Genomic DNA, 26,194 nt, shown 5'->3' with positions numbered 1-26,194 from the left:
AATAGTAAATGCACTGGTTTTAACTTTAATCCCATCACTGTAATGATGATTCAAGAAGGAATATAAAATTCAAGATCCTACTAAGAGTCAAGGACCCTGAACTTAACAGCCAGTCAAAATGTTGACACTTGTCAATTAACATTTGCAATCTTTGGTTTTTCTGTGAAAGTAAAACCATGCTCCTAAAATTATGCTGACGAAATAGAAACACTGAAGACCATCTCTGATTTAACATTAATATAAAAAGGTAAACTACCTGTGTACACAGTAGCATCTCAGTGTGGGATGGAGGAGGGGACAGGGAAAGCCAGGGTAGCCTGGGGACTCTAGAATTAAGTGAAAGTTCCCTCAGGCAACAGTAATGACAAAATATTGCTCATATATAAACATATTCACTTACAGACTGTAAGTCCAAATACAAGAAATATTTTAATTGAGAGGAAAAAAAGGTTAATGTTTCGATGGAATACATCAGAAAAAATACAAAGATAAAAGACCCTCTTACAATCTTATTCTACCACACTGTGTGTAATATTAATGCTGAGGGAGGCTGTGTATGTGCAGGAGGGGATGGTATGTGGGAACTCTGCAATTTCCACCCAAAATTTTGGTGTGAACTTAAAACTGCTCTGAAGAAGGAATTCTATTAATTTTTTTAACCCTATTATTCTCTTTGCTGAGTATATGTCAGTTTTCTTTAGAAGTACTCTTAAATTTAGCACCGCTCATAAAATCAGTGTCAATCTGGTTTTGGATAGAAACCTGACAGAAGTCTCTAAATACACTTTCTTCCCTTTATTTAAGACGATTTAATCTTGATTCAACTACATAAATATTTTTTAAAACCCCAACCAGTCTTTTTGTACAGAGATAACCGGTCCCTGAAAAGCACCTGCCAGTTTCTTCATAATTACTGCTGACATTCCTTCCTCAGGTAGAAAAGGAGAGGACTTCCCATTGTAAAAGGTCAAACTTTCCTTCCTTTGACTTTTTATACTGTTTCACAGTCTCACATGAACAGTTACACCACTACCCAGGGCTTTCATATACATTCCTATTTTTTCTAGATAGTAGGAGTCACGAGTACAAGTGTCTGTCATACTCATCACTGTTTCCAGGTCCTACAACACTACCTGACGTGTAACAGCAGGTGTTTTAAAATGGTTTTGAATGAATCTTCTTTTCAATTCCCAAATAAAGGAGTAATCATGCAAAAGGAGTAGACTTTCCTCAACCTGCCAATGAAAACATCCCATTATACTAAATGCTTTAAAGACATTATCTCATTTCATGATCACAACCACCCTGGGAGTCAGGAGTCTCCTTCCAGCCTCCTTCCAGAAGTCAGGAATCTGAAGCATCAACAAAGCAGAACCAGGACTCAAAGTAAACCCAAGGACCTGTCCACAGCACCACACTACCTCTCTGCATTACTGCGTCTGATTCCACAAGCCACGCATGAAAATTAGCTTCCCCAGCTTCTAAGTACAGAGAGTCAGCTACTACCTAACATAATGCAGTAATCAAGCACTTGCATTTTTCCCTCTGTATTTCATCTGTGAGTGAGATAAGCATATTATAAGAAAATAAGCTAACGGGCCCCCCAGGTGGCTCAGTCCGTGAAGCATCTGCCTTCGGCTCAGGTCATGATCTCAGGGTCCTGGGATGGGCTCCCTGCTCAGCAGTGAGTTTGCTTCTCCCTCCCCTTCTGCACCCACCCCCAGCTCATGCTCACCAGCGCTCTCTCCCTTAAATAAAAATCTTAAAAAAAAAAAAAAAAAAGCTAAATATTGGAATTTCACTTTAAGATAAAAACAAAACAAAACCTCCCAGAGATGGGCTCCTGGGTGGCTCAGTTGGTTAAGGGTCCGACTCTCGATTTCGGCTCAGGTCATGATCGCAGGGTGGTGGGACTGAGCCCTGAATCAGGCTCCATGCTGAGCGGGGAGTCTGCTTGAGATTCTCTCTTTCTCCCTCTAACCTGCCTCCCCTGCTCACGTGTGCACTCTCTAAATAAATAAATAAATAAATAAATAAATAAATAAATAAATAAAATCTTTAAAAATAAATAGTGGTGATGGTGGTGGGAATGCAAGTGGTGGGAATGTTCAGAGGGTGACTCTGAATATACCAAAAACCACAGAATCGTACAACTTAGAAGGGTGAACTATATTATGTATGAACTATTTCTCAGAACTGTTTTTTAAAAAAATTCTGTGAGATTGTGGTAGTGGGGAAGGCTGTGCACATGTAGGGGAACGGAGTATATGGGAAATCTCTTTACCTTGCACTCAATTTTGCTGTGAACCAAAAAGTGCTATAAAAAGTAAACTCCCTAAAAAAAAAAAAAACATGAGGTTGTCCTGTTTATATTAATCCAGATCACCTCTATGGAACTGCAAGAGTCCTAACTTTTTTTAATATTCAATTACTTTACAGTATATTTTATTAAGGCAGAGAAGTGAACTAATAATTTTAGAACACAGTTTTGGTAATTACATGTCATAAGCATTTTTCAGTCATCTTGTAAAAAATTCTAAGGAAACACTCCATTTTCTGAATTAGTAAATTCTTCAAAAATATTCCCACTTTTACCAAAAGATTATTTCATTCTTTCTCCCCTTTTCCCTTTTACTAAATACCCATATTGTTTTAAAATTTTATTGAAGTATAATGGAACTACCATAAAATCCACCTGGTTTTAATTGTTGAGTTAAATGAATTTTTTTAAAAGATTTATTTATTTGAGAGAGAGAGCACGAAAGCATGAGCAGGGGAGAGGAGGCAGAGGGAGAAGCAGGCTCAGCAGGGAGCCAGACTCAGGGCTCAATCCCAAGACCTGGAGATCATGAGCTGAGCAGAAGGCAGACGCTTAACTGACTGAGCCACCAAGGTGCCCCTAGTTAGATGAATTTTAATGACTAAAACAGCTGTGTGTGCAAACTTCACACACAGCTTAAAGACACTTCTATTGCCCTAAAGACTTTCCTTCTCAAGACAATGGGGCTCGGGGCTGAAAATTCCAAGCCTCTACTTATGGCTTGGTTTTTCAGGTATAAGTGGTCATCTTGGAGGTGTCCAGGAGGTGTCCAGGGTCCCACCCAAAGCTGCCTCATTAGAACAAAAGCCACTCTGATCACCCAGGAAATTACATGGTTTCAGGAGCCCTGTGTCAAGAACCTGGGGCAGAGACCAATATATATTTTTTCGATTATTTCACAGCCAGTTAAGGGGGTATACTGGTGGTATTTCACTGTGGTTTTAATATCTAATGATGGTGAGCATCTTTTCATGTGCTTATTTGCCATCCACTTATCTGTCTGGTAAAACCTCATGCTCTTTTTAAAAACTGCGTTGTCTCCTTATTGAGATGTAACATTCAGTACATTCTGGATTCAAATCCTTAATCATATATGTATATTTTGCAAATACTTTCTCTACATCTACAATTTATCTTCTCATTATCCAAATAGTTTTTAGAAGTGCAAAAATTTTTAATTTTGATGAAGTCCATTTTATCAATTTTTTGATGGACTGAGTTTTTGAGTGTTTTATTACTAAATCCTGACCTAATCCATGATTGTGAAGATTTACTTCCATGTTTTCTTGTAAGAGTTTCATAATTTTATCTCTTATATTTAGGTTGTTGAGCCTGCATTTCCTTCTGAAAGACTTCCAATTTTACATTTAAATCTACGCCCCATTTTTGTGTATAGTGTGAAGTAAGGGTCTAAGTGTCATTTTTTAACACATGGATAGCCAATGGTTCCGGCACCATCTGTTGAAGACTATCCTTTTTTTTCCAATACATTCCCTTAGCATCTTTGTCAAAAATTGACCACATATGAGTCTATTATTGACTTGATTCTATTCCACTGATCTATTTGTCTATGGCTACAGTTCTACAGTAAGTTTGAAGTGAGATAATTATAAGTTTTTGTTCGTGTTGTTCTTTTTCAAAATTGCTTTAGCTCTTCAAGGTTCTTTGCATTTCTGTATAAATTTCAGAATAAGCCTCTCAATTTCTACAAAGGGACCCAAATGAGACTGTGACAGGGATTGTATTCAGTTTAGAGATGATCAATCTGTCTTCCAATCCATAAAGATAGCATATCTCTCCATCTATTTGGGTCATCTTTAATTTCTCTCTGTAATGTTTCAGTTTTCAGTGTACAAAAATACTTATTTTGAAACACCAATGATAACTTCTTACACTTTAAATCTGGTATCAAAGTGTAGTAGCAAATCCTGCAAAAATTATTTAAGTATCTTTCTGACGCAATTTTAAGTTTGCCATTCCTCACATTCAACAACAGGATAACAATGAACAAAGAGCCAAAATCTGCTATCTTATGAAATTGACAGGTTATAAACACTCATAAAACTAAGTAGGAAAGAAGTTAATGCCTATATCAAAGACAGAACCTGCTTTGACTATTCTGCTCCACGAAAAGTGTCCAGTAGCAGAAACGAAATAATCTAGTTTTCTTCCCTAACTCCCATCAAACCCAAGAAAATTCCATAAACTAGTTACACACACACACACACACACACACACACACACACACACACACACTCTCAATCCAGTTTTCTTCCCTAACTCCCACCAAACCCAAGAAAATTCCATAACTAGAGTCTCTCTCTCTCTCACACACACATTCTCTCTACATGTATGTATAAAAATACCGCGAACACAAATACACACTCTTCAGTCTTCTGTCTTCATCTTTACAGCATGTTTGCCTCTAATTATGAATATATAAGCTTTCACAGAAGCATTATTTGTCAAATAAAATGGGGTTAGTTAGGTTCTACCATAGGTTTAAATTATGAGTTTTTTTTTTTTTAACAAACCCTGAAAAGTATGAATGTTAACAAAGGCTTTTCCATGAGAAACTCTCGTTCAAAATAAAAACATTTTGCAACTCCTACCAGAAGTCAGGTACAATTACACTAGTTATAAGAGCAAAAACAGAAATTACCCAAATGTCCACCAACAAGAAAAGATGCTATAAACTGTGGTACTTCTTTACTGAATACCATACATTACCGAATACTATACTATAGTAAAAATGTTTCTTTTTTGACTTTATAGTATATGTAACATGATGAAAATTATAAATGTAATGCTGAAGGAAAAAAAAAAAACAAGTCCCAGAAGACAATGAGCATATGACTGAGCAAAACTACACATATTGTTTGCACACATACACTTACAATAAAAACTATTTTTAAAGAGGCAAAAGCAATGCTATCCACCAACCTGAGAGTAGCAGTCGCAGGGGTTAAGGAGTAAAGGGGGCAAGAGGTGGCAGGAAAAGGGAACCACTGCACGCGCAAACATTACTAATGCTCTAGTTCTTGGGTTGAACGAAGAAGGGTTTAAATGTCTTATAATTCACATTATGTCATCTAATTTTTTCATAAGCCTAAATATTATATTAAAATATTTTTTAAAAACACAAGGAAAACCTATTTTTTGAAATCCATACATTATAAAACATTTTCCAGAAGCTTAATTGGACACTCAAGACAATACACACCAAAAAAAATCTTTTTTTAAGTTTTTACCTCTGTTTCTGTTCAATTGCTTTGTCCAAGTGCTGGAAGATATCCTGAAACAGGGTGCAGCTGGACCGACTATTAATAGTATACCCATATCCTCTTTTCCAATATTGTTTCAGATCATTTAAATATTCTAATACCTAAAAATAAAAATTTCAAAAATCATTACTATGACATTTTTTAATGTTAACAGATTCCCAGATTTAATAATGATACTCAGAAAAGGTTACACTGTTTAATTACCATTCTACACAAAGTATAGTAGAATCTTAGCATTTATTGAGTTTATATTTGCCATTTCAAGCTTTTAAGAGTTGCCCCAAAAGTCCAGGCCACGTAGAGATTTATGATGAAACAAATATGAACCGTGGGAATGTGGAGGCTGGCATGCAAGAGCAAGTTCGTCGCGCTCATGGCCAATAATCCAGCATCCATGACAGCTCAGGACAGAGGGCTAAAGACACGCACTCACTTCCCCTTTCTGCGAAAATTATATTCAAGTGATAGCAAAAATATGTGCAGAAAAAAAGATACAAATAGAAGAATATTCATTATAGCATAGAAAGATGCAAACAATGGATCAGGAACTGTGAGAATTTTATGAAGCTAGAAACCAGACAGGAAACAATTTACTTTGGTTCATGTATCAGTTTTACAAAAACAATAATAAAAGTAGACCAAGGATAGAGAAAAGGAATGCATATTGGTATAGATGTTCTAAAGGGCAAATTGGCAAAATCCATAAAAGCACACATTTCTATGGCCCATTTAATTCCATTTCCTATGAAGTCATAGCCACAGATGAACACAAGACAGAATGTATAAGAATGTCTTACAGCAGCACTGCTTATAGAGCAGGAAAAGGAGATTCCTGGAAATACTGAAATTTCATTAACAGGTAGATGATTGCCTAAACGGTGGTATACACATGCTATGGAATACTAGGCAGTTACGTAAAACTTCTATATTGTAGATCTACGTGTACTGATGCAGAAAGATCTCTTCAAGACATACCGAATGAGAAGGGCAGGTTAAGAATAATAAATACAGTATAATACCATTTATTACCAAGACATGTATAGCTACAAACACACACTATACTGTTTATTGTTTAAAGATGATATAGATTATAAATAGCACAGAAAAGGGTTAAAAGGTACACAGCAAACTTACAGGAGGGACTGGTCTCTGTGGAGAGGGAGGTCTTGAATTGGAATTGGTGATTAAGGTAGACTTTCTTTCAATGTTAAACTTTGTACTCATGTATCATTTGATCAGATAAATACTAAAACTAGGGGACTAAAACATGCAATGGAAAAAGGTACAAATGGGGCGCCTGGCTGGCTCAGTCAGTTGGTAGAGCACGTGACTTGATCTTGGGGTAGGGGGTTAGAGTTCAAGCCCCACGTTGGGTGTAGAGCTTACATAAAAATAAAAATAAAAACAGGTACAAGAGAAGACTGCCGTAATTATGAGTTATTCTTCCCCGAAAAAGCCCCTAGAGAAACTGAGGGCAAGCCATAATAAGTCTACAAGGGTAAGCCATTGCCATATACCAAAAGCAAAACAAAACATACATTAAAGAGGCAACTAAATCAAGAAGTTAGCAAAAGGGACAAAGTAAACATTTTTTTTAAATGAAAGAATTTAAATTAAAAGAATTAAAGTTCTGCCAAATCCATTCAAGAAAACAGTATCAGAAATGAACTAAAGGAGATATGTCTGCAGATTTTTTAAAAATCATACATGCACACTATTGAAACTTCATCTCAAAAGGATCTGAAAATGTAAATGAAATAAGCAGTTTTTCTAGGAAAATATAAATTACGCAAACTGACACAGAAAAATCTGACTATACAAAATAACTAGAGACAAAGGTCTACCTGAGAGTGACCAGGCATATTTGGTTTTAAGTAGGAGTTCTACCAAACCTTCAAGAAGAGTTAGTTTCTAATAATTAAATTATTCCAGGGTACAGGGAAGGATGGAAAGTGATGTGGGAAACAAAGGCAGGAGAAAAATGATTACATTTCTTTTACTACCTACAGCCGACTGACAAGTCCTTGAAACAGGCAGAGTGACATTCCCCTAGGGACTCAACTGCCTGGAGGCTGACATATTGTTAAGGGCAAAAGGCAACCCTAGCTTGAACTCCCACCCCCACCCCCAACCAAGATCCTGTAAGTCTACTTAAACACATAAAAATTCCTTTGGAAATTTCCTGTATCTCTAACCCCCCAAGATACATGTTGGCAATCACCCCCGCAAGCATATGGCCCACCGATATACATCTGAAGGGTCTTATGACTAAGGTTTTATCAGACGGTAATAAATGACCTTTTCCCAACAACAGCTAGCTCCCCTCAAGGTCCTCGAAACCTTGCTTCCAAAATTCCTTGGAGACTAATGCTCGCCCTAACTCCCTCCAACTTCAAAGTATATAATGGGCCACTCCTCATGACCCCGGTGCAGCTCTTTTCTGCCTCCGGGTCCTGTCCTCGTGCTTTAATAAAACCACCTTTTTTGCACCAAAGACGTCTTCTTTCTTGGCAGTCAGCTTCAAACCCTGATGTTTTTTCCTACATCAGAAAGCTTCGTAACTCATTTTAGGAGGATAATGGAAGCCTGTACCCAAAACTGAACAAAGCAAGCAGAGAGGAGAAGGGCGAGGAAAACTCTAGCCCACTGCATTGCAATTCCTAGTCACTGGTGCACACAAAAATTCCCCCTTGCGTTCTAACCCCCACCCAGGAAAAGGACTAGGGCCAGGCCAGGAAGAGGACCGTTCACAGATGAGAGCCCCTGCCATAAACCAACCTCACTATAAACATGATTTAATGAATGTAAAATAAAGCATTACCAAAAAAAATTCAGCTTTCTACTGAAAGAATGTACCATCTGCCATGATGGAGTAACTGATACCAGGCATGCCCTCCGGACATAAACAAGGAGGAAAAGGGAAAATTTTGGAAAATAAATGTTTTCCATCCTTGAGTAATGAGCACTGAACTGTGATCAGGGAGAGGAGAGAAAACAAAGTCAACCCTACGATTGCCCAAGTTTCTGCCTGGAGGCACTTTGAAACTGTGGCCTGCAGCTGTGGGGGGGGGGGGGGGCAGTGGGAAGGGATGTCAGGCAGAATCCTGCAGTCCTGCTGAGTCAAGAACGCAGAGTGTCAAGGGGCTGGAATTAGTAGGGCAGAGTATGAGAAAGGAGGAAGCTACACAAAAAAACCGCTCCAGAAATCTGGGGGTCCTCTTGATTCTGCTGCTCAATGCTATGGGAGTTATAAGCTGAATTCCAGAGCTATCACAAGGCTGGGATACAGTCAAGTTCCAAGCAGTCTAAGTAGGAGAATTTCAGTGCACACCCAGACGTCCAATACAGACCCCCAGAAGGGTAAATTTAACAGTAAAGGCATGTTTACAAAAAAGGTGTTTCGAGTTTTGTAGGTCAGATCCAGAGTATGAAACTCAGAAATAAACCTCATAAGGATCAAGCTGACCCACAAGTAACCTAACTAGAAAATAAAACAAAATTCAAAACTCTTTAAAGGAAGACAACAAAATTTAAGACATTCGACAACATATATTCACAACATCCAGTAGTTAACGAAAAATTGCTAGAAATACATGAAAAACAAAAAATGTGAGTTCTAACTTGGAGAAAAAGCAGTCTGTAAGAGAATTTATCTTAAGAAAGAAGGAATGCAAGGATAATTCAATACTAGAAAATGACTAACACAATTTACTATGTTAGAAGGTTAAAGAAGAAAAAAACCACAATCATCTGCCTGGATAACAAAAATTCAGCACACATTCCTGATTTTAGAAACAATAAACAATAGAAGGTTTTAGAAAGCAAGAAATAAATTTCCTTAATTGGTAACGATAACTGATGTGAGAAACAAAGGCAGAAGGAAATACCGTTAAAATTAAATGTCCTTATAACCTGCAGTCCACTGACAAATGAGGAAGGCAGAGGAAGGCAGCATACTACATTCCTCCGGAAGGCTCCCAACTGTCTTCACGTTAATACCTTGCTAGAGGCAATAGCAGCCTCCATCAGACAACAGCAAGGCCTCCAATATCCCGTGAGTCTTCTTTAGCAGATGAAAATCCCTCTGAAACGTCCTTTATCTTTACCTCCCCCCACCCCAAAGTATACAATCAGTTGCTCCTCACAACCCCGGGGCACCAGCTCTTTCTGCCCATCAGTCCTGTCCCTGTGCTTTAATAAAACCACTTCTGCACCAAAGACGTCTCAAGAATTCTTTCTTGGCCTCGGTTCCAGACCTCACCCCACCAACACCAACACACGAACATTCAAAAACTGCATCAGTACCTATGAGACTATGCCAAACACCACATTTTATGACAAAGCATTACAAATGTTCTTCGTTAGAAAATAAAAACAAAACGTCAGGTTTTAATATGATGGAATCAGGATACATCGTCTCTGTTCTCTCAAAATCCCCCTAAAAAAATGAATGAAAAAGAGAAAGGCAAATAAATGCCTTCATCAAAGAGACTGGGAGACCTTTATCCCCCTGACCACAACCATAAACAAGGGAGGACTGCCAAGTGCAGGGAAAATCAAACAAAACCAGCGGAAGACAGATCCTCAAAGCATGGGGGACCCTTGGAGGAGCACAATCAACAGCTCTTTGCTTGAAACCATGAGACCATCAGAATGAAGCCTGCGGGGAGCCCCCCTGAACAGTATGTAATACACAACCAGGAGGCAGACTGGTGTTCCGTGGGGGCAGGAAGCACCTGCCAAGGATCTCAGAGGAGAACAACTCTAAACTGGAAGGAACACTACTCATCTCTGAATGGCCACTCATCCCCACTGGCCGGGTAGGAAGGAGTTACAGCAGAACTCACTGCAAAGATGAGTAATAACTAAAAAGGGGGACCAGCAGAGCATCTATACAAACATGCAAATGAAAAAGAAAACTGCTGTATACCTAAAACAGTCAGCCGGATGAAAACTGCTGAGTAAATGAACCATACTACCGTGAATTCCAAAGACTTAAGAATATAAAGTCAAAAGCAGAAAAAAAAAAAAAGATATGAAAAGAAGACAGAAACATAAGCTAGGACAACGCTGAAAACAATTGGCATTATTATCTAGTAAATCTGAAGTTCTACAAGAATTGTGATCCAGCAATTCTACCACAGACCTTCAGAAATCTGTCTGTAGGGGCGCCTGGGTGGCGCACTCATTAAGCATCTGCCTTCGGCTCAGGGCGTGATCCTGGCATTATGGGATCGAGCCCCACATCGGGCTCCTCTGCTGGGAGCCTGCTTCTTCCTCTCCCACTCCCCCTGCCTGTGTTCCCTCTCTCTCTGGCTGTCTCTATCTCTTCAAATAAATAAAAATAAAATCTTAAAAAAAAAAAAAAGAAATCTGTCTGTATATGCCCCGACAGACCCACACGATAATGTTCTTAAATAGCCCCAAACTGGAAACAGCCCAAATGTCTACCAACAAGATAATGGGTTGGGGGAAAAAAACCCGTGATAATTCATATAATGGAATACTATATAGCAATGAAAACAAGTGAACTCTAGCAGCATCATAGGTAAATCTTAAAAACATAATGTTGAATAGGGGCGCCTGGGTGGCTTAGTCGGTGAAGCACCTGCCTTCAGCTCAGGTCATGATCTCAGGGTCCTGGGATCCAGCCCTGGGTCAGGGTCCCTGCTCAGTGAGAGTCTGCTTCTCCCTCTCCCTCTGCTTGTGCATATTTTCTCTCTCTTCTCTCAAATGAATAAACAAAATCTTAGAATAAAAACATAATATTGAATAAAAACTAGATATCAGAAAAAGGTGGGTGATTTCATTATATAAAACTAAAAAATATATAAAGGTAAACCATTACTTGTAAAAAAAATCAAAAATCAGTAAAGACTAAATTAGTGTAATGAAGGAAACTATGAAAATACAAATACACAAGTAATAATAGTGGGGAAATAATCTCAGATACAGAGGGGAAATATTTTGTTTAAAACAACAGCAAGATAGGGGTGCCTGGGTGGCTCAGTTGGTTAAGTGTCCAACTCCTGATTTGGGCCCAGGTCATGATCTCAGGGTCCTGGGATCGAGCCCTGAGATTCTCCTCTCCCTCTTCCCCCAGCGAGCTCTAAAATAAATAAATAAACCTTAAAAAACACTAAGAGATAAATTTGCCAAACTCTACAGATAAATCTGAAAACTTGGATGATTTTTTTAGAGAGAAAGAGAATGCAAGCACACAAGCAACTGGGGGGAGAGGGGCAGAGGGGAAGGGCGACAGAATCTTAAGCAAGCTCCAAGCCCAGCTCAGAGCCCCAAGCAGTGCTTGATCTCACGACCCTGAGATGATGAAGTGAGCTGAAACCAAGTGTTGAACTCCTAACCCACTGAGTCACCCAGGTGCCTGAAACTGGAATGATTTTTATAAGAAAATATTAATACCAAAACTGATTCCAGAAGAGATAGAAAATCAAGGTATCCTCATTACAGGGTATATACAAAGATATATACAAAGCTGCAAAAAGCTATTCCACTTAAAAGTACCTAGTTCATATGTCATTTCTTTTTTAAAGATTGACTGCCATTAAATCAACTTTCTCCTTTATGTATCCCTATACCTTATATATATCTCTATTATAGCCATCCCATTGACTTACAATGGTTTGTATCTTTCACTCTTTAAAGAGGACCATGCCTATGTTATGTTAGAATCTTCCATTCCAACCAAGTGCCTACCTAGCACAGAGCAGGCACCCAAACAATATTTGTTGAATGAAGGCACACATGGTCCAGCATTTCACAAGGTTCTGGATATCTAATAATCTCTGTGATTCTCAGAATTTCATAAATGTCTCTTCTCTTTCAATTCTTAAAAATATTTTAATAAACAATTTCAAATGTGAAAAATAGTGAACAGTAACATAATGAACCCCTGTGTACCCATCATCCAACTTCAATAATAATCAACATTTTGCCAATCCTGTTTTAGTTATATCCCACCATCACCATTGGATTATTCTGAAGCAAATCCCAGACATCACTTTATTTCATCTGTAAATACTTCACTATATAAACCTATTTCACAGTGAAAAGTTCTAAGCAGAGATAGATAAATTATTTTCTATCAAATCATTTAAAGAGAAAATAATCACAGGAAACATAAATCAAAAGAGAATTTTGAATTTTTTAATGATGAAGCTTATTTGCTTTTAATATATAAAAAGGAAGTTCTTATTCAATTAATTTAATAAAGATGTATTTCAAATTTTCAGATCACGGTCGATTAAAGAAAGAAGTTCTTTATTTACAAAGGTAACAAAGTACCTCCACAAGGGAGAAATCTGCTGGCCATCACTTTAATCACATGACCAAACATGTCACCATCAACAATGTGACAAAAAGACATGCACTGAGGATACATCACTTACACGTACTCTTGTCAAAAATGCTTAAACCTTAATTTGATCAAAAGTTGAAAATCGGACACAAAGGCATTCTGAAAAAAAAAAAAAAGGCCTAGACACCTGCAAAACGCCAATGTATAAAAGACAAAAGGCTGGAGTACTTCTCTAGATTAAAGGAAACTAAAAAGACATGACAAGTAAATGCAATGAGTGATCCTTCATTAGACCCTGAATTTAAAGAAAAAAAAAGCTCTAAATATAGAACCTTATTAAGACAAATGCAAAAACTTCAGTATTAGCTATATACTAGGTAATACTGCACTATTACATATATATGTAAAAAATTATATTTTGTCTATGTCGCAGAATGTTCTTGTTTTTTTGGTACATACCCAAGTATTTAAGGGTGAAGTGCTTTGATGTCTGCAAAGAAAAAAGATTATATATATGTGGTAGACAGAACAAATGCCTCCCAAAGATGTACATCCTGATCCCTAGAACCTACGACTGTGTTCTCTTACACGATAAAAGGGAATTTGCAGGTGTGATTAAGGATCTTAAAATGAGAAAATTATTCTGGGCTACCTACATGTGCCAACATAATCACAAAAATCCTTATAAGGAGTAGTTAGGAAGGACAGTCAGAGTAGGAGATTAACCATAGAAGCAGAGGTCAGAGTGATTTAAAAAAAATGCAGATGGCTTCTAGAGACTAGAAAAGGCAAGGAACAGATTTTCCTCTTGAGCTCCACAAAGAATAACTACTTGCATCTTGATTTTTGTGCTGTAAGATTCATTTTGAATGTCTGACTTCCAGAACTGTAAGACAATAAATTTGTATTGTTCCAGACCACTAAGTCTGTGGTAATTCATTATCGCAGCAATAGGAAACTCCTGTATGTGGAGAAAAACAAATGCAGCAAAGAAAGGTTAACAACTGGTGAATATAGGTGAAGAATGTGAATGTTTATTGTATCGTTCTTACAATTTGTATCAGTTTGAAATTTTTCAAAATAAGTTGCAGGGAAAAAAGAGAGAAACTCTTCACAAGCAAAAAAGAGACAAAAGGCTAATCCTAAAAAGGGGGGGGGGGGTCAACCCCTACAGAATCTTAGAATTATAGGGCGTGTACCTGAGTAACTCAATACGGTTCCATCTTTTAACAGATATAGGAATCAAGGCACAGGAAGCATAAGTGCGACTTGAACCCAGATCATGACTTCCAGGGTTTTTGGATTATGTTAAATTACCTGCCGGAAGAGACAGATGCACAAAAAGCAAGAGTAAAATGTTTCAAAGGAGAAGGATTCAAATAAGGAAAAGGGAGGGAAAGCAGCAGGTGTCCAGAGGACGAACAGGTGGAGGCTGGCTACGATGTGAGATGTGCATCCTCTCCACAGGGAAACCAGTTTGTACTTAAACCAGAAGCCACGGGTACTTGGAAGAGACCACAGGGATACAACTCCTTACAACAGGAGCAGAGCAGAGAACAGGGGTCAGGTGAGGACGTGCCAAACCTCCCACCAACCGCAGTAACCTGGGCAAATGAAGTTGTTCTTCTGCTAAGAGGTGAATTTCCCTTGGCCAACACCCATCAATCATTTACATAGTACTCGAAGTTACTTCTGTTTATCAACTTTTTTCCCTAGAGCAATCTGGGTAGGGAGAAAAGGGGTGAGTATTTTGACCCATGTGAATGGTGACCATAAGTTTCAGTTTATACCCATACTGGCATAATTATTAATTTTATGGTCAGGAAGCTTCTAAGAGATGAGTTTTGGACAGTTAGAGGAGAGGAGCAGAGAGAGAGGAAACAGAACACACCCATTACCATCGGTGCTCAGTGTCTAAGAGCAGTCATCCACTGAGGGTCCTCTCTGCTGCTTCCAACTCACCGGGCTAAGCCCCATTACCACATGAGCCCGGGAACACATAAAACCACCTTTAATCTGGCTGTAGCCACTCCAGTCTTTGAGTAACAAAATAAAGCACTTGTTTATCCTTAAATGTATATTAGTTCTCAGCTTAAAAGCCTGCTGGTATCTGGCAAACAGTACAGTTCTTTTCAAAATCTGATGTTAAGTTTTGAAGTTAATAATTGATTTTCACATGGCATACTGAATGTTTTCTATGTATGCAAGAGATGACTGAAGTTTCAAAGTCCACTTTCCTGAACGATCCATATAGACACCAGAATTCTATCCAACGTGGCTATCCTCAGTGCTCACGAAAACAATTAACACTCTCCTACCTTATCTCTCTGGCTCCCAACAACCCAGGAATGACCAGAATTTGCCTCCCTTAAAGTCAGCAGGAAGAAGCAATATGAATGAAGAGGAAAGAAAGGAAATATTAAGCAGGAAGAGAGAAACTGGGGAGGACTTACTGCCATCACCAGGTGGAACATGGAGCTCAATTTATCACAGAAACTATTAAAAAAAAAAAAAAGTTAGGTATCTGAAAAACCATTCATCCTCTCTGAGCTTTGGCTTCCTATAAAAAGAATTTGGATTTTAATAGCTCTACAATCCTTTCCAGCAATAAAATCTGCTGATGGGTAAAACAGGGTTTTACCTGGGTAGACCTAGAAATCTAATCATGGAATAATTTTTTCCAAAGTTTTCTGAACCCAAACTCTAAGTATGTAGACCCCATGTAAACAATTCATCCCCTATGCAAGGAATATTATGAGTTAGTCAAAGACAGTTCGTGTTCCCTGCTCTGCTTGTTTTTTGAAAAGCTGAGTCAAGTAACAACAACGAGAAAAATCATGCCAAAAAACAACAACAAAAAAAACCCCAAAAAACACAAAGAAACTCCAAAAGTAATACTTACCTTTGCATCATCTATGTCAAAAACATCACACCAAGGAGATTTAACACCTTTAATTGCCAGGTCAAATGAACAGGTAAAAAAAGCTACCTGAATTAAATCTGGGGGGAAAAAAGAAAGGTAAAATTTGTGAGTCACTGTTCTCTGTAATCTTCCAAAGGCTGAATATTAACAGAATGCCACGTGCAGTAAGGTCCAAGGACCTGCGTAGGTTCAGCACAGAGAAAAGATGATTCGGCTTTTTCCTGATTATCAGAGTTAAGACCTACTCTGTACGATCGAAACATGCGGAACTGGAGCTGTCAGGAGGAAACCATGAGGAGGCAGAAATTCCAGTCCAATGAAACTAAGACATTTCACTGGTAACTAAAAGTTACCATTTTCCTGGTTTTAAAAGTAATGTGTTTGTTAAGAGTACGTTTGCCTACCAAATCCAACAGAGTTTAACCCAAGAACTTGCTAAACGTAACTTGATTTTGTTCATTTTAGAGGGCTGGAGGAGGGAAGATAAAGTTACAAAAGCTCTTAGTCCCCATCCTGAAAATGAGTAATAACAAAGTACATTTACTAAACAGTTCTCTTAGCAACACAACAAACGCTTCACGTCATAACTGTTAGAAAGGGGTACAGACAGAAGGATACAAAAACGGAGTGAAGACTGCAGAAGGTGGAGGGGGACAGAGTAAATCGGGGGTCAGAAGGAAGGGGAAACCAAAGGTCAAGGAGAGAAAGAGGGAAAAATCACACACTGGAGAGAGAGAGCGTGCTAACACCATCCATTTTTCAGACTTAGCTGCTCAGTCAGGCAGCAGATTTCAGATTAAGTTACCTGGGATTTTTACATTGCAAATGAATTGATTATATTACCTTTAGACACCCCTGTGTTTTGAAGAGAAGGATAGGGCACCAAGTCCCTGGCTATGACAGGTGGCCGTGCTGTCTTATCACAGGCACACGTCTGCTGCTCAATGCTACAGAGGAGAGAACGGAAGCCACCGCAGGGCTGCCCTATACTTTGCTTTCTTTTAACTTCAGTCTTTCCTCATTCCCAAGGAACCAGGTTTGAGTTTAAAGAACTTCCTTAAGGCCGTATATAGCACAAAAAGAGCATTTAACTGAGAACACATGTAAAAGCCATTTAAAAACTTTGCCTGTATGAACAAAAGAGTTGATAATCCTTTCCTAACACCTAAGTACCATGGATGTTTGATGAAAGAACCTGACTCATTCACACTCAAAGTTCCAGTTCTGAAACTATGAAAGTCAGTCCTAATGGTCTACTCGATAACTGGAAGGGAGCTGACAGAAAAATTTCACCAAGAAACAGTGAAGAGGATGACAGGCTATGAGACCTAACTCTGCCACTAATCATCCTGAGCAAGTGGCTCCAGCCTCTCGGGTCTCACCTTCCCACCTGCAAAATGGGTGGGAACTCTCATGATGAGTTACAGCACTGACCCATCTATTAAAACCATGCTGACTTCCTTGCCAGTCTTTCGGAACCTCAAAAATATTTCAGCTAGATCAGAGATTTAAACATTAAAAAACTAAAATAAAATAAAGGAATAACAATCTTGGGGTCAGAGAGGATTCCTAGGCAAAATACAACACTGAACTGCCATGATGAACCGACAGCCGTGGCTATATAAAAGACGTAAAAGGTACAGTCAAAGGCACCATAAACAGACTTAAAAAGTGAGCAACAAATTAAGAGAAAATGTTAGCAACATACAATAAGTAAAGGATTTATCCTTTCTCCAGCAAAATTGAAGGATATATAATTAATATATCCATAACATATAAAAGGTCCCTAAGAATAAGAAAAACATAAAAATAATCTAATAGAAATGGACAAAAGGCAAACTCCAGAAGGAATGCAAGTAGTTAGCAGACACAAGACAAGCTTATCTCATCTTCATGAGTAAGAAATTGCAAATTAAAGCTATATACCATTTTTCATTAATCAAATTGGCAAAAATCAAAATGACTAATTAACAACCACTATTGGATAAGACAGGGGAAAATGAGCATTCTCATATATTGTTGATATAAATTTCTATACTTACAGAGAACAATTTGGAAGTGTATGTCAAGGGTAAAATATTCATTGTCCTTCACCCAACAATTCCACCTAAAGTTATTCACTTCATTAATTCTCAAGGGCAAAAACCGGACTATAAAACTGTTCACTGAAGCATCATTTAAAAGGGTGAAAAACTAAGAAAAACCTCAGCAGGAAAATGATTTCCTACAAGAAAAAATTTGCACTGTATTAGCTCCAGTCCCCTCCACCGGTAAAATCTGATGGGTTAAGTAAGTTTTTAACGATCATTGACCCAGAACCTGACTCATATTTCCTATGAAATCACACAGAATTCAAAAGAACGAGACAGATCTAGGTAAGACAGATCTACTGCTAAGTAAAAATGAGTTATAGAAAATACATACATCATCCCTCTATGTTAAAAAAAAAATGTATTTAAATAGCTACAATGGTTTTGAGCAGTTACTCTGTCAAGCATTGTGCTAATGCTTTGCATGAATTAATTTCATAGAATCCTTGCAATAATCCTCAAAGAAAGGTACAATTCCTATACCCATTTTAAAGAGAAAGAAACTATGGCCTAGAGATATTAATGAACTTGTAAAAACCACAGAGTTAGCCAACGGTATAACAGAGTCAAGATTCAAATACAAACAGTCCAATTCCAGAACCCATGATTTTAACCAGTATGCTTATATTGCCTCCAAAAAGATGTTGCTCTCAGTTACTTCATCAGTAAAACCCAAATAAAATCGTTTTCTAAAAAATCTTCAACAGTCTAACCACCCACTAACCGAGTAATGGCTAGATACTGGTATAGTTAATATAAAGGAATTCTGTACATAAAGTTTAAAATGTAGGACTAAAATTACACACATTAAATAAAAAATTAAAAGTTGAGGGGCACCTCGGTGGCTCAGTCAGTTAAGCATCTGCCTTCAGCTCAAGTCATGATCCCAGGGTCCTGGGATCAAGTCCTGCACAGGGTTCCCTGCTCAGTGAGGAGCCTGCTTTTTCCCCTCTGCCTACTGCTCCCCCTCCTTGTGCGTGCACTCTCTCTCTGACAAATAAATAAATAAAATCTTTAAAAAAAAATGCTCAATTCATGACAATGACTCCCGCTGGGAAAAAAAGAGGAGGAATAAAATCCTGGAGAGGGACCAAGGGACCTCAATTCATTCAAAGCAACTAACTGCAGCATGTTAAAATTTGATAAAACTGAGTTGTGGGTATATCAACATTCAATCATTATATCAGCCTTTATTATTACCTATAGGCTTAAATTACTTCCCACTAAAATAATTTTTTTAATATTTTATTTTTAAGTTATCTCTACACCCAACATGGACTCACAACCTTGAGATCAAAAGTCACGTGCCCTACCAACTGAGCTATCCACTAAAATAATTTTTAAACCTCTGTAGGTGTCCACAATGTTTAGCCACTTTGGGGAAAGAGAAAAAGTTCAATTAAAAAAAATTTTTTAAAAGATTTTATTTATTTATTTGACAGAGAGAGAGAGTACAAGCAGGGGGAGCAGCAGAGGGAGAAGGAGAAGCCCGCTCCCCGCTGAGCACAGAGCCTGACGCAGGGCTTGATCCCAGGACTCTGGGATGGTAACCTGGGCTGAAGGCAGAGACTTAACCAACTAAGCCACCCAGGTGCCCCCCAAAAAATTCAATTTTAAATACATCTTCACTTTTTTGATGTTTATAAAGCATTCAGGCTCCATGAGCCTAGTCTATTATTTTCCCAACATCTCCTACTTCTACCCTTTTGGAAATTTATTCACAGTATAAGAAATCCACATTCTTTGTATGTATGTCAACGTTTGCTGTATGAATTATAAATTCTTGGAAATCAGAGAAAAATCTCAGTATTTTTTGTTTCCTATTGGTAGACGAGCACACACCCTGGCTTTCCAGCTGCTTTCCCTGCATAATTATTGACAGTGCCCCCTTTCACCACCCCCTTACCCCCCCACCTCCATGTACCAGGCTGCATACCAACTGCAACAGACAGCACATCCACCCCAATACCTTTTGACAGACAGGAGTGCTCATATTTTTTTTAGCATCTCCAGGCTTAAAAGCCTCAAAGAAAATACCTACACTACTTTGCTTTTTTACTTTTTAATACCCCTTCTCAAAACTAACACATACACACTTCTGAACGGCTTCAAAAGCTAAAGAATTTTACATAATTTTCCACTTTTATCATTTTATAGAGAAATAATTCCAAAAATATAACTTATATAAATAATGCTTAGAGTTGAAGCGTTATATACTTCTGCTCTCAAAAAAGAATTCCACAATATAGCAAGAATCTTGTACATTTAGATAAAGCTCAAAGATGTATATGAATCTCAAAACAGTAAACATCAGACACACAATTTTCTTGACTTAGAACATATTTTCTTAATGTAAAATCAACTGTGGGCCTTTAAGAGGAATTACTTTATGCTTCCATATGTTTTCATTTTCAGTTTGAGAACTATTTACATTATTTCAGAGTTCGAATGAAAGATAATGGGCACACTACCTGCATTTAAATTGTTGATTGGCACTTGCAAAGTAGCTGCAACCTTTTTTAAAATGTTCTGCATTTCTGGTCCAGTTTTGAAGGCTTCTACATGATAAAGAGCTGTAGCATTCTTTTCCACTTCAGTTAAAAACTTCTCACAATGATCAAAGAACCTCATTAGTTTATCATTAATCCTTGGAGGTCCACACTCCATGTCTGAAAGGCAAAAAAAATTATACACATACACACACACACACACACACACACGTATAATATATACCACATATGGATATATATACACCATCAACATAAATACAGACTATTGAAAATTTTGTTCCAAGTATGAAAAAGAACACTAAAACCTGTTATTTATGGAATGAGTAAAATAAGCACACATGGATCAAGAAAGATAGGGCATAACTATTTCCCATTTGTAATGACTAATTCATGAGAGTATATGCTAGAAAAGACTAAAGAAACAGAGAATCAGAGATAAAATGTTACTGCATTACACAGTGGGAAAAAAAGGTGGTTGAAATAAGTATTTTCTGAAAGAAAACAAAAATAATTAGACATGAAAATCCTAAGGAGTGCACAAATGTTGTTCTGTAAGCACTGTTTCTGTCAGGCATAGAAAACTTGAGAAAGCAAACTGAAAACTAACAAAGTTCCTAATGACAATGTTGAGAGACTAATTCGGCAGATCAAATCTGTTTTTCTCTTCTAAGCCAAAGTCTACATAGGGTATTTTATGTTCTCTACTAACTCCCCCAACAATGCGTTTCTTTACAAAAGACTCTGCTTTGGACAAAATCTACCAACAACAGCACTGAACACATCAACATTTCAGATCTTCTGTATACCACGGTGATTAGTACTTCTGCCTTCGGTTTATTTTATTTTATTTTATTTTATTTTTATTTTATTTAAGATTTTACTTATTTGACAGAGAGACAGCCAGCGAGAGAGGGAACATAAGCAGGGGGAGTGGGAGAGGAAGAACAGGCTTCCCGCTGAGCAGGACTGATCCCAGGACTGATCCCAGTGATCCCAGGACTGATCAAACCCTGAGCTGAAGGCAGACGCTTATCGACTGAGCCACCCAGGCGCCCCTGCTTTCGGTTTATTTTAAAACTAAAGCTACCCAATGCTTTCCATTTAGAATTACTAAGTTCCATTATTCCCCCAATTTGGCAGCAAATATGTATTAAAAAACATCTGCAACCATGCCTCAACTACTGGAGTGCCTTTTAAGTTTCTTCAGTCATATTCAAAACACACTGATTTCAAACATCCAATTATTTACCATGAAAAGAACACCAAGAATACTACTGCTGTATACAAAATGAGAAAATCAAATCAGTCATAGCGTTTTGCTTTGGATGTGGGTGTGAAAAAACGTATTTATTTTGATGTGTGCGTGTGTCCATTTCAGGGTCTCCTGAAATGGATAATCCTGGCCAATGTCACTGCTACTGGATTATAGTTCGGAAAACATCTTGACTCAGAAAATAAGTGACCTTTGTCCTCTTTCTCTGTGACCTCAAAGCACAATTTCCCAAGTGGATCTGGATTCTCCATCCTTGCTATTAACTCATTACTGCTGCTCTTTAAACAAAAACAAAGGTATTGTCCTGTTGCTGTAAGAACACAAAATCTAATTCAGTGGCGTCCCTTGAAAGCCCAGGTGTACACAGCAGGCAAAACAACTGTCTACAGAGTATAATGAAGTAGCTAGGCAAAGGGCTCAATCTCTAAGACCTCATCCCAGGAGGGCCAGTAGCCCCTTTTTGGTATATGCTACATACTGTGTCATAGTGAAGTATATTCTGCTTTGAACGTTCACTTAATTTAACAGATTTGCAGGGAATTTTCACTTATATTAATCATTAAAAAGCACAATTCAACAAGTGCGTAAAGAAGTCAGCCAAAAGAACTACCCACATAGCAGTAACATGACACACAAGCAACAGAACGATCTCTTGGAGATGGGTGAACTGAGTAAGAGAAGATACAACTGGAAAAAGGACAAACCAGTTTACTTCTCATTTTTCACTTGGGTTTAAAACTAAACAATGTCTCACCTCATCTCTGATCTTAAAACTGGCCAACAAAATATTAACACTTGCTCATCTCTCTGTCAAACATGTTGTATGTTTTCATCCTTACTCCTAAATTACAGGACGAACAGATGCTGTAGACTATAAAGGCTCAGAGACCAAGCTCTAAATCGGATTTCCTGGGTCCATACCTAGCCACACCAAATGAGGCAGACTGTTTAGTGCTTCCGTGGCTCAATTTTCTCATCTGTTAGGTAGGGGGAAAATACTACCAACCTCAGAGGGCTTTTGTAAGGATTTAGAGAAATAAATGTCAGGCATGCCTGGCACAAAGCCATATAGCAGGAGTGAGGTGTCTGTTATTATTAGTATCTGTGACTATTAAACATTTTTTGAGGGGGGACATGAATTTCAGGCCTGACTCTGGTCCTCAAACTAACCAAGGGCAATCAACAAAGCACATTCTTGGGCTCAGTTCCTTCACCTGTGGAGTACAAGGGCCCCACTAGATGATTTCTCTAATCTTGGAAAAGTAATGAAGTACTGAGTGTGACCATGAACCATAGCTACAGGGAGGGTAAGTCTACAGTATATATAAGACCGAAACAGAAGGAAAAGAGCACAGCAGTAAAGAAAGTTTTAGAGTTGCTTCCTAAAACAGGACGTGGGTCCAGGACCAATATGTAATTAAAAAAAAAAGTCGGTAAGCAAAAAAAACCACTTTTCAGAAGCAAAGCCTGAGGAGGAGAAGTCCTGGCACTAGCTGCCAAGGAGGGAGGAAAGGCAGGGCCGGTGCTCGGAGAGGGGGCAGTTCTGTCTGGGAACGGGACACCGAGAAACTCGCCCGGCTGTCTCCTCTCCTGTCGGGTCCGCCGACGTCCACTACCGCGTCCAGCCCCTGGAAGGTGTCCACTGCATCCCTGATAAACGGATTTGCATGGGGACAAGGGAGACAGCCCAGCCCTGAACACGCGCCACAGGATGGGCACCCGGGGGCCTGGGGGCAGAGGGAAAGAGGGGACACCGGGCCGTCACCTGCGACGTCGGGCGGCGGCAGGCCGGGGTGGTAGTGCTGCCACAGCCCCTGCAGGAAGGCGGCGCCGCTGTCCACGCAGCGGTGTTTGGAGCTGGTGACTAGCTGCAGGCGGCCGTAGTTCTCGAGGCTGAAGAGAGCCGGGAAGAGGGAGGCCAGGCGCAGCGCCAGCTGTCGCATGTCCTGCCGCCCTTTCTCCACCAGCTGCCCGTCCATCCAGTCCGCGTACCACAGGGGCCAGTCGGCCAGCGCGGCGCCCAGGTCGCGGCCGCCGGCGGAGCCAGCGCGCCCGTCGCCAGGCCTGCGGGCCTGCAGCAGGCCGTGCAGCTGCCGCAGCTTTCGGATCTGCTTGGCCGTAGGGTAGCGGGTGCCGTGGCGGATGAGGGCCACCAGCTGCACTGGGGTGCAGGTGTCCTCCAGCAGCTCGGGGTCCCTCCGCGGCGCCTCGGGGTCCGCCAGCAGCCCGGGGTTGGCATCCTCGTAGCGAGTCTTGGTGCCGAAGTAAGGGCTGAGCGCCGAGACCGCGGAATCCTCCGGCTCCAGGAGGGAGCAGCGCGAGAGCGACGAGAGCAGCGCCACAGCCAGGGCCGCGACCGGCGCCACGGAGACCTTGACGAGGCGCTCGGGGCCGCGGAGCATGGTGCGGCGCGGCCCGCGGAGGGCGACGTACCGGCCGGGGTCGCGACTTCCGGCTCCGGCGGGCAGGGGGCGGGTCCCGACGGCGCTTCCTGCCTGGGTCCGGGCCGCCAGAATTCGCGGTGCGGCGCGGGCGCTGGGGTACGGAGCGCTGGGGCAGCCTGGGGGCTCCCACGTGCGGCTCCGGTGGCGCCGGCACGAAACGCTGGGGAGCTTCGGAGACCTGTGGCTGAGGTGGAGTTGGCGTCGGCTGGGTCTCCCGCGTGGGCGAGCTTCCGCGTGGTAGGCGCCTCCGGACTGACTCAACCACTGCCCCGCTCTTTGGAATGCTCTGGGGCGGGAATGAGCCGGGACTGAGCCTGTGTCTCGGAGGCGGCCCCCACAGGACACGTTGTAATACCGGCTGACTAGGGCGGCCCCGCCCCGTTCACCTGCGGTGTAGAAAATGTGCTCTCTGAACCACCCGCCTGCGGTGCGCCTGACGCTGTTTACAGAGTACATCTCCGGGCCGTGCCCCAGCAAGCCGGCCGAAGTCCAAGCCTGTTTTCTAGCATACAGCCAGGCCGACCAGAACCGGAGAAAGGCTCTGTTCTCCAGGAAATCCAATTCCCGAGCCTTTGGTAGTGTCTGGACCTGGGCTAGCGGAGCTGAGCTCCGCGACGCGGCACCCCGGAAGGATTGTGCTTGTTGGCATCAGAGACTTGCAGAGTAGGGACAGCACAACCCTAATCCCTTGGCGTGTGGAGTCTTAGGCCGGCAGATTGACTGCATTATTAAGTATGAGCTAATCTGCTGTGTGGAGCAAACATGCTCTCTATTTACCACCACTCCAAGCTGAAACTCCGCTCCTGTGTAATTACATACTCAAATCAGCTACGTGTCTTCATAGGTTATTGCTCAGAATCTTTGTTTGAGCCAAGAAAAAAAATCATAAATCTGAGCAATACCTTGGTTTTTCCACTTGAACACCACTTTGTTGCGAAAAGAATAAAGATTAAAGAAGTCATATGGTGATCCAAATTCAAGGAAATTTGGATCATGTTTTTGTAATGGAGCTTTTCCTTCAAAGACACTACTAAATTGCTCTTGGTAAGCCCATCTCTATCTTAACTACTTTTCTCCTTGTTCAGGCATCTCTGGTTCAGAGAGGTGTACCTCTAAATGTTAACCACTGAACAAAATGGTGTAAAATCAAGAATAGATTCCACTTGGACGCTGCAAATTTTAAGACATTCTGTAGCCGAAAGCCATCTTTCCGTTGTCAGATGTTCCTTTTTCGATATGCTGTTTTGTGGAATGAGTATTCATGGTCAGTGATATTTTCACAGAACTTTGCTCAAATTAATATTTGGTGGACATCTACCTTTTCTTTGCAGACTTCCTAACCTTACGTTTTATCGGCTGAAATGCCTGATGATATTTTTAAGTGCATTCAGCAAGCATTTGTGCCAGTTGCATGTCATTATATTTTGCTTAATATATGTGCCTAATAATGATCACCTCTCATGCCTGATCTTTTGTATCCTCAGGAGGTACCACCAACTCTTCCCAAAGGCAACCATCCTTCCTAATGAAGTAATCTTTAGAGACCCTGTCTACCTACTCATAAAATCAATGGCACACATTCCTATACACTAAATTTGCCCTTAGCTTGATTTTTTTTCCTTCCTCTCATTCCTCATCTGTTAATGTTATGCTGTTTTATATATTTATTAAACCAGCTCCAATCATTTTGTCGTTATGGCCAAGATGACAAATGATAAAGTTAAGCAATGCTTTCACGTTTTTCACTAGGAAAAAGCCAGAGATAGTATAAAGAGGATGACGAGTATATAAGCCTTGGATCCAGACGCCAAGCTCCACCAGTCATTAACTGAGTGACCTTACGAAGCAACTCAAGTTCTCTGGGCCTTAGTTTCCTTTTTTGAAAAGAAAGAATATTAGAACCCGCATTGTGGAATTATTGTGAGAATCACAGATGACATTTGAAATTCATATAATAGGCTGCTATGAATAGTATTTTTATCAATAATGTTCAGTAATATATGTTACTCCTGTGCTAAGGTGCATAGCTCTC

At 40.0% G+C, this 26,194-nt stretch overlaps 1 protein-coding gene and 1 long non-coding RNA gene across 4 annotated transcripts in view; one reads left to right on the top strand and one right to left on the bottom strand.

Annotated features, from left to right (window-relative positions):
- The window catches only part of MINPP1 (multiple inositol-polyphosphate phosphatase 1), a 43,696-nt gene extending 19,216 nt beyond the window's left edge, over positions 1 to 24,480 (bottom strand). Inside the window, exons 1-4 of the mRNA XM_026504101.4 lie at positions 23,484 to 24,480; positions 20,407 to 20,604; positions 15,825 to 15,922; positions 5,572 to 5,705 (exon numbers count right to left, since the gene is read on the bottom strand). Coding sequence (XP_026359886.2) covers positions 5,572 to 5,705; positions 15,825 to 15,922; positions 20,407 to 20,604; positions 23,484 to 24,120 — 1,067 coding nt within the window. The 5' untranslated portion in view covers positions 24,121 to 24,480. The remainder of the gene's footprint in view (positions 1 to 5,571; positions 5,706 to 15,824; positions 15,923 to 20,406; positions 20,605 to 23,483) is intronic.
- A 111-nt stretch (positions 24,481 to 24,591) lies between these two features.
- Positions 24,592 to 26,194, top strand: part of LOC113258981 (uncharacterized) — a 53,597-nt gene continuing 51,994 nt past the window's right edge. For all 3 annotated transcript variants that reach the window (XR_008957982.1, XR_008957981.1, XR_003317420.4), the window contains exon 1: positions 24,592 to 25,206. This is a non-coding gene — a long non-coding RNA (uncharacterized LOC113258981). The remainder of the gene's footprint in view (positions 25,207 to 26,194) is intronic.

This window comes from Ursus arctos, unplaced genomic scaffold (assembly GCF_023065955.2).
Source record: "Ursus arctos isolate Adak ecotype North America unplaced genomic scaffold, UrsArc2.0 scaffold_7, whole genome shotgun sequence".
NCBI classification, from domain to species: Eukaryota; Metazoa; Chordata; class Mammalia; order Carnivora; family Ursidae; genus Ursus; species Ursus arctos.
Note: the sequence above shows the minus strand (reverse complement) of the source record. Positions and strands in the feature narration are given on the sequence as shown.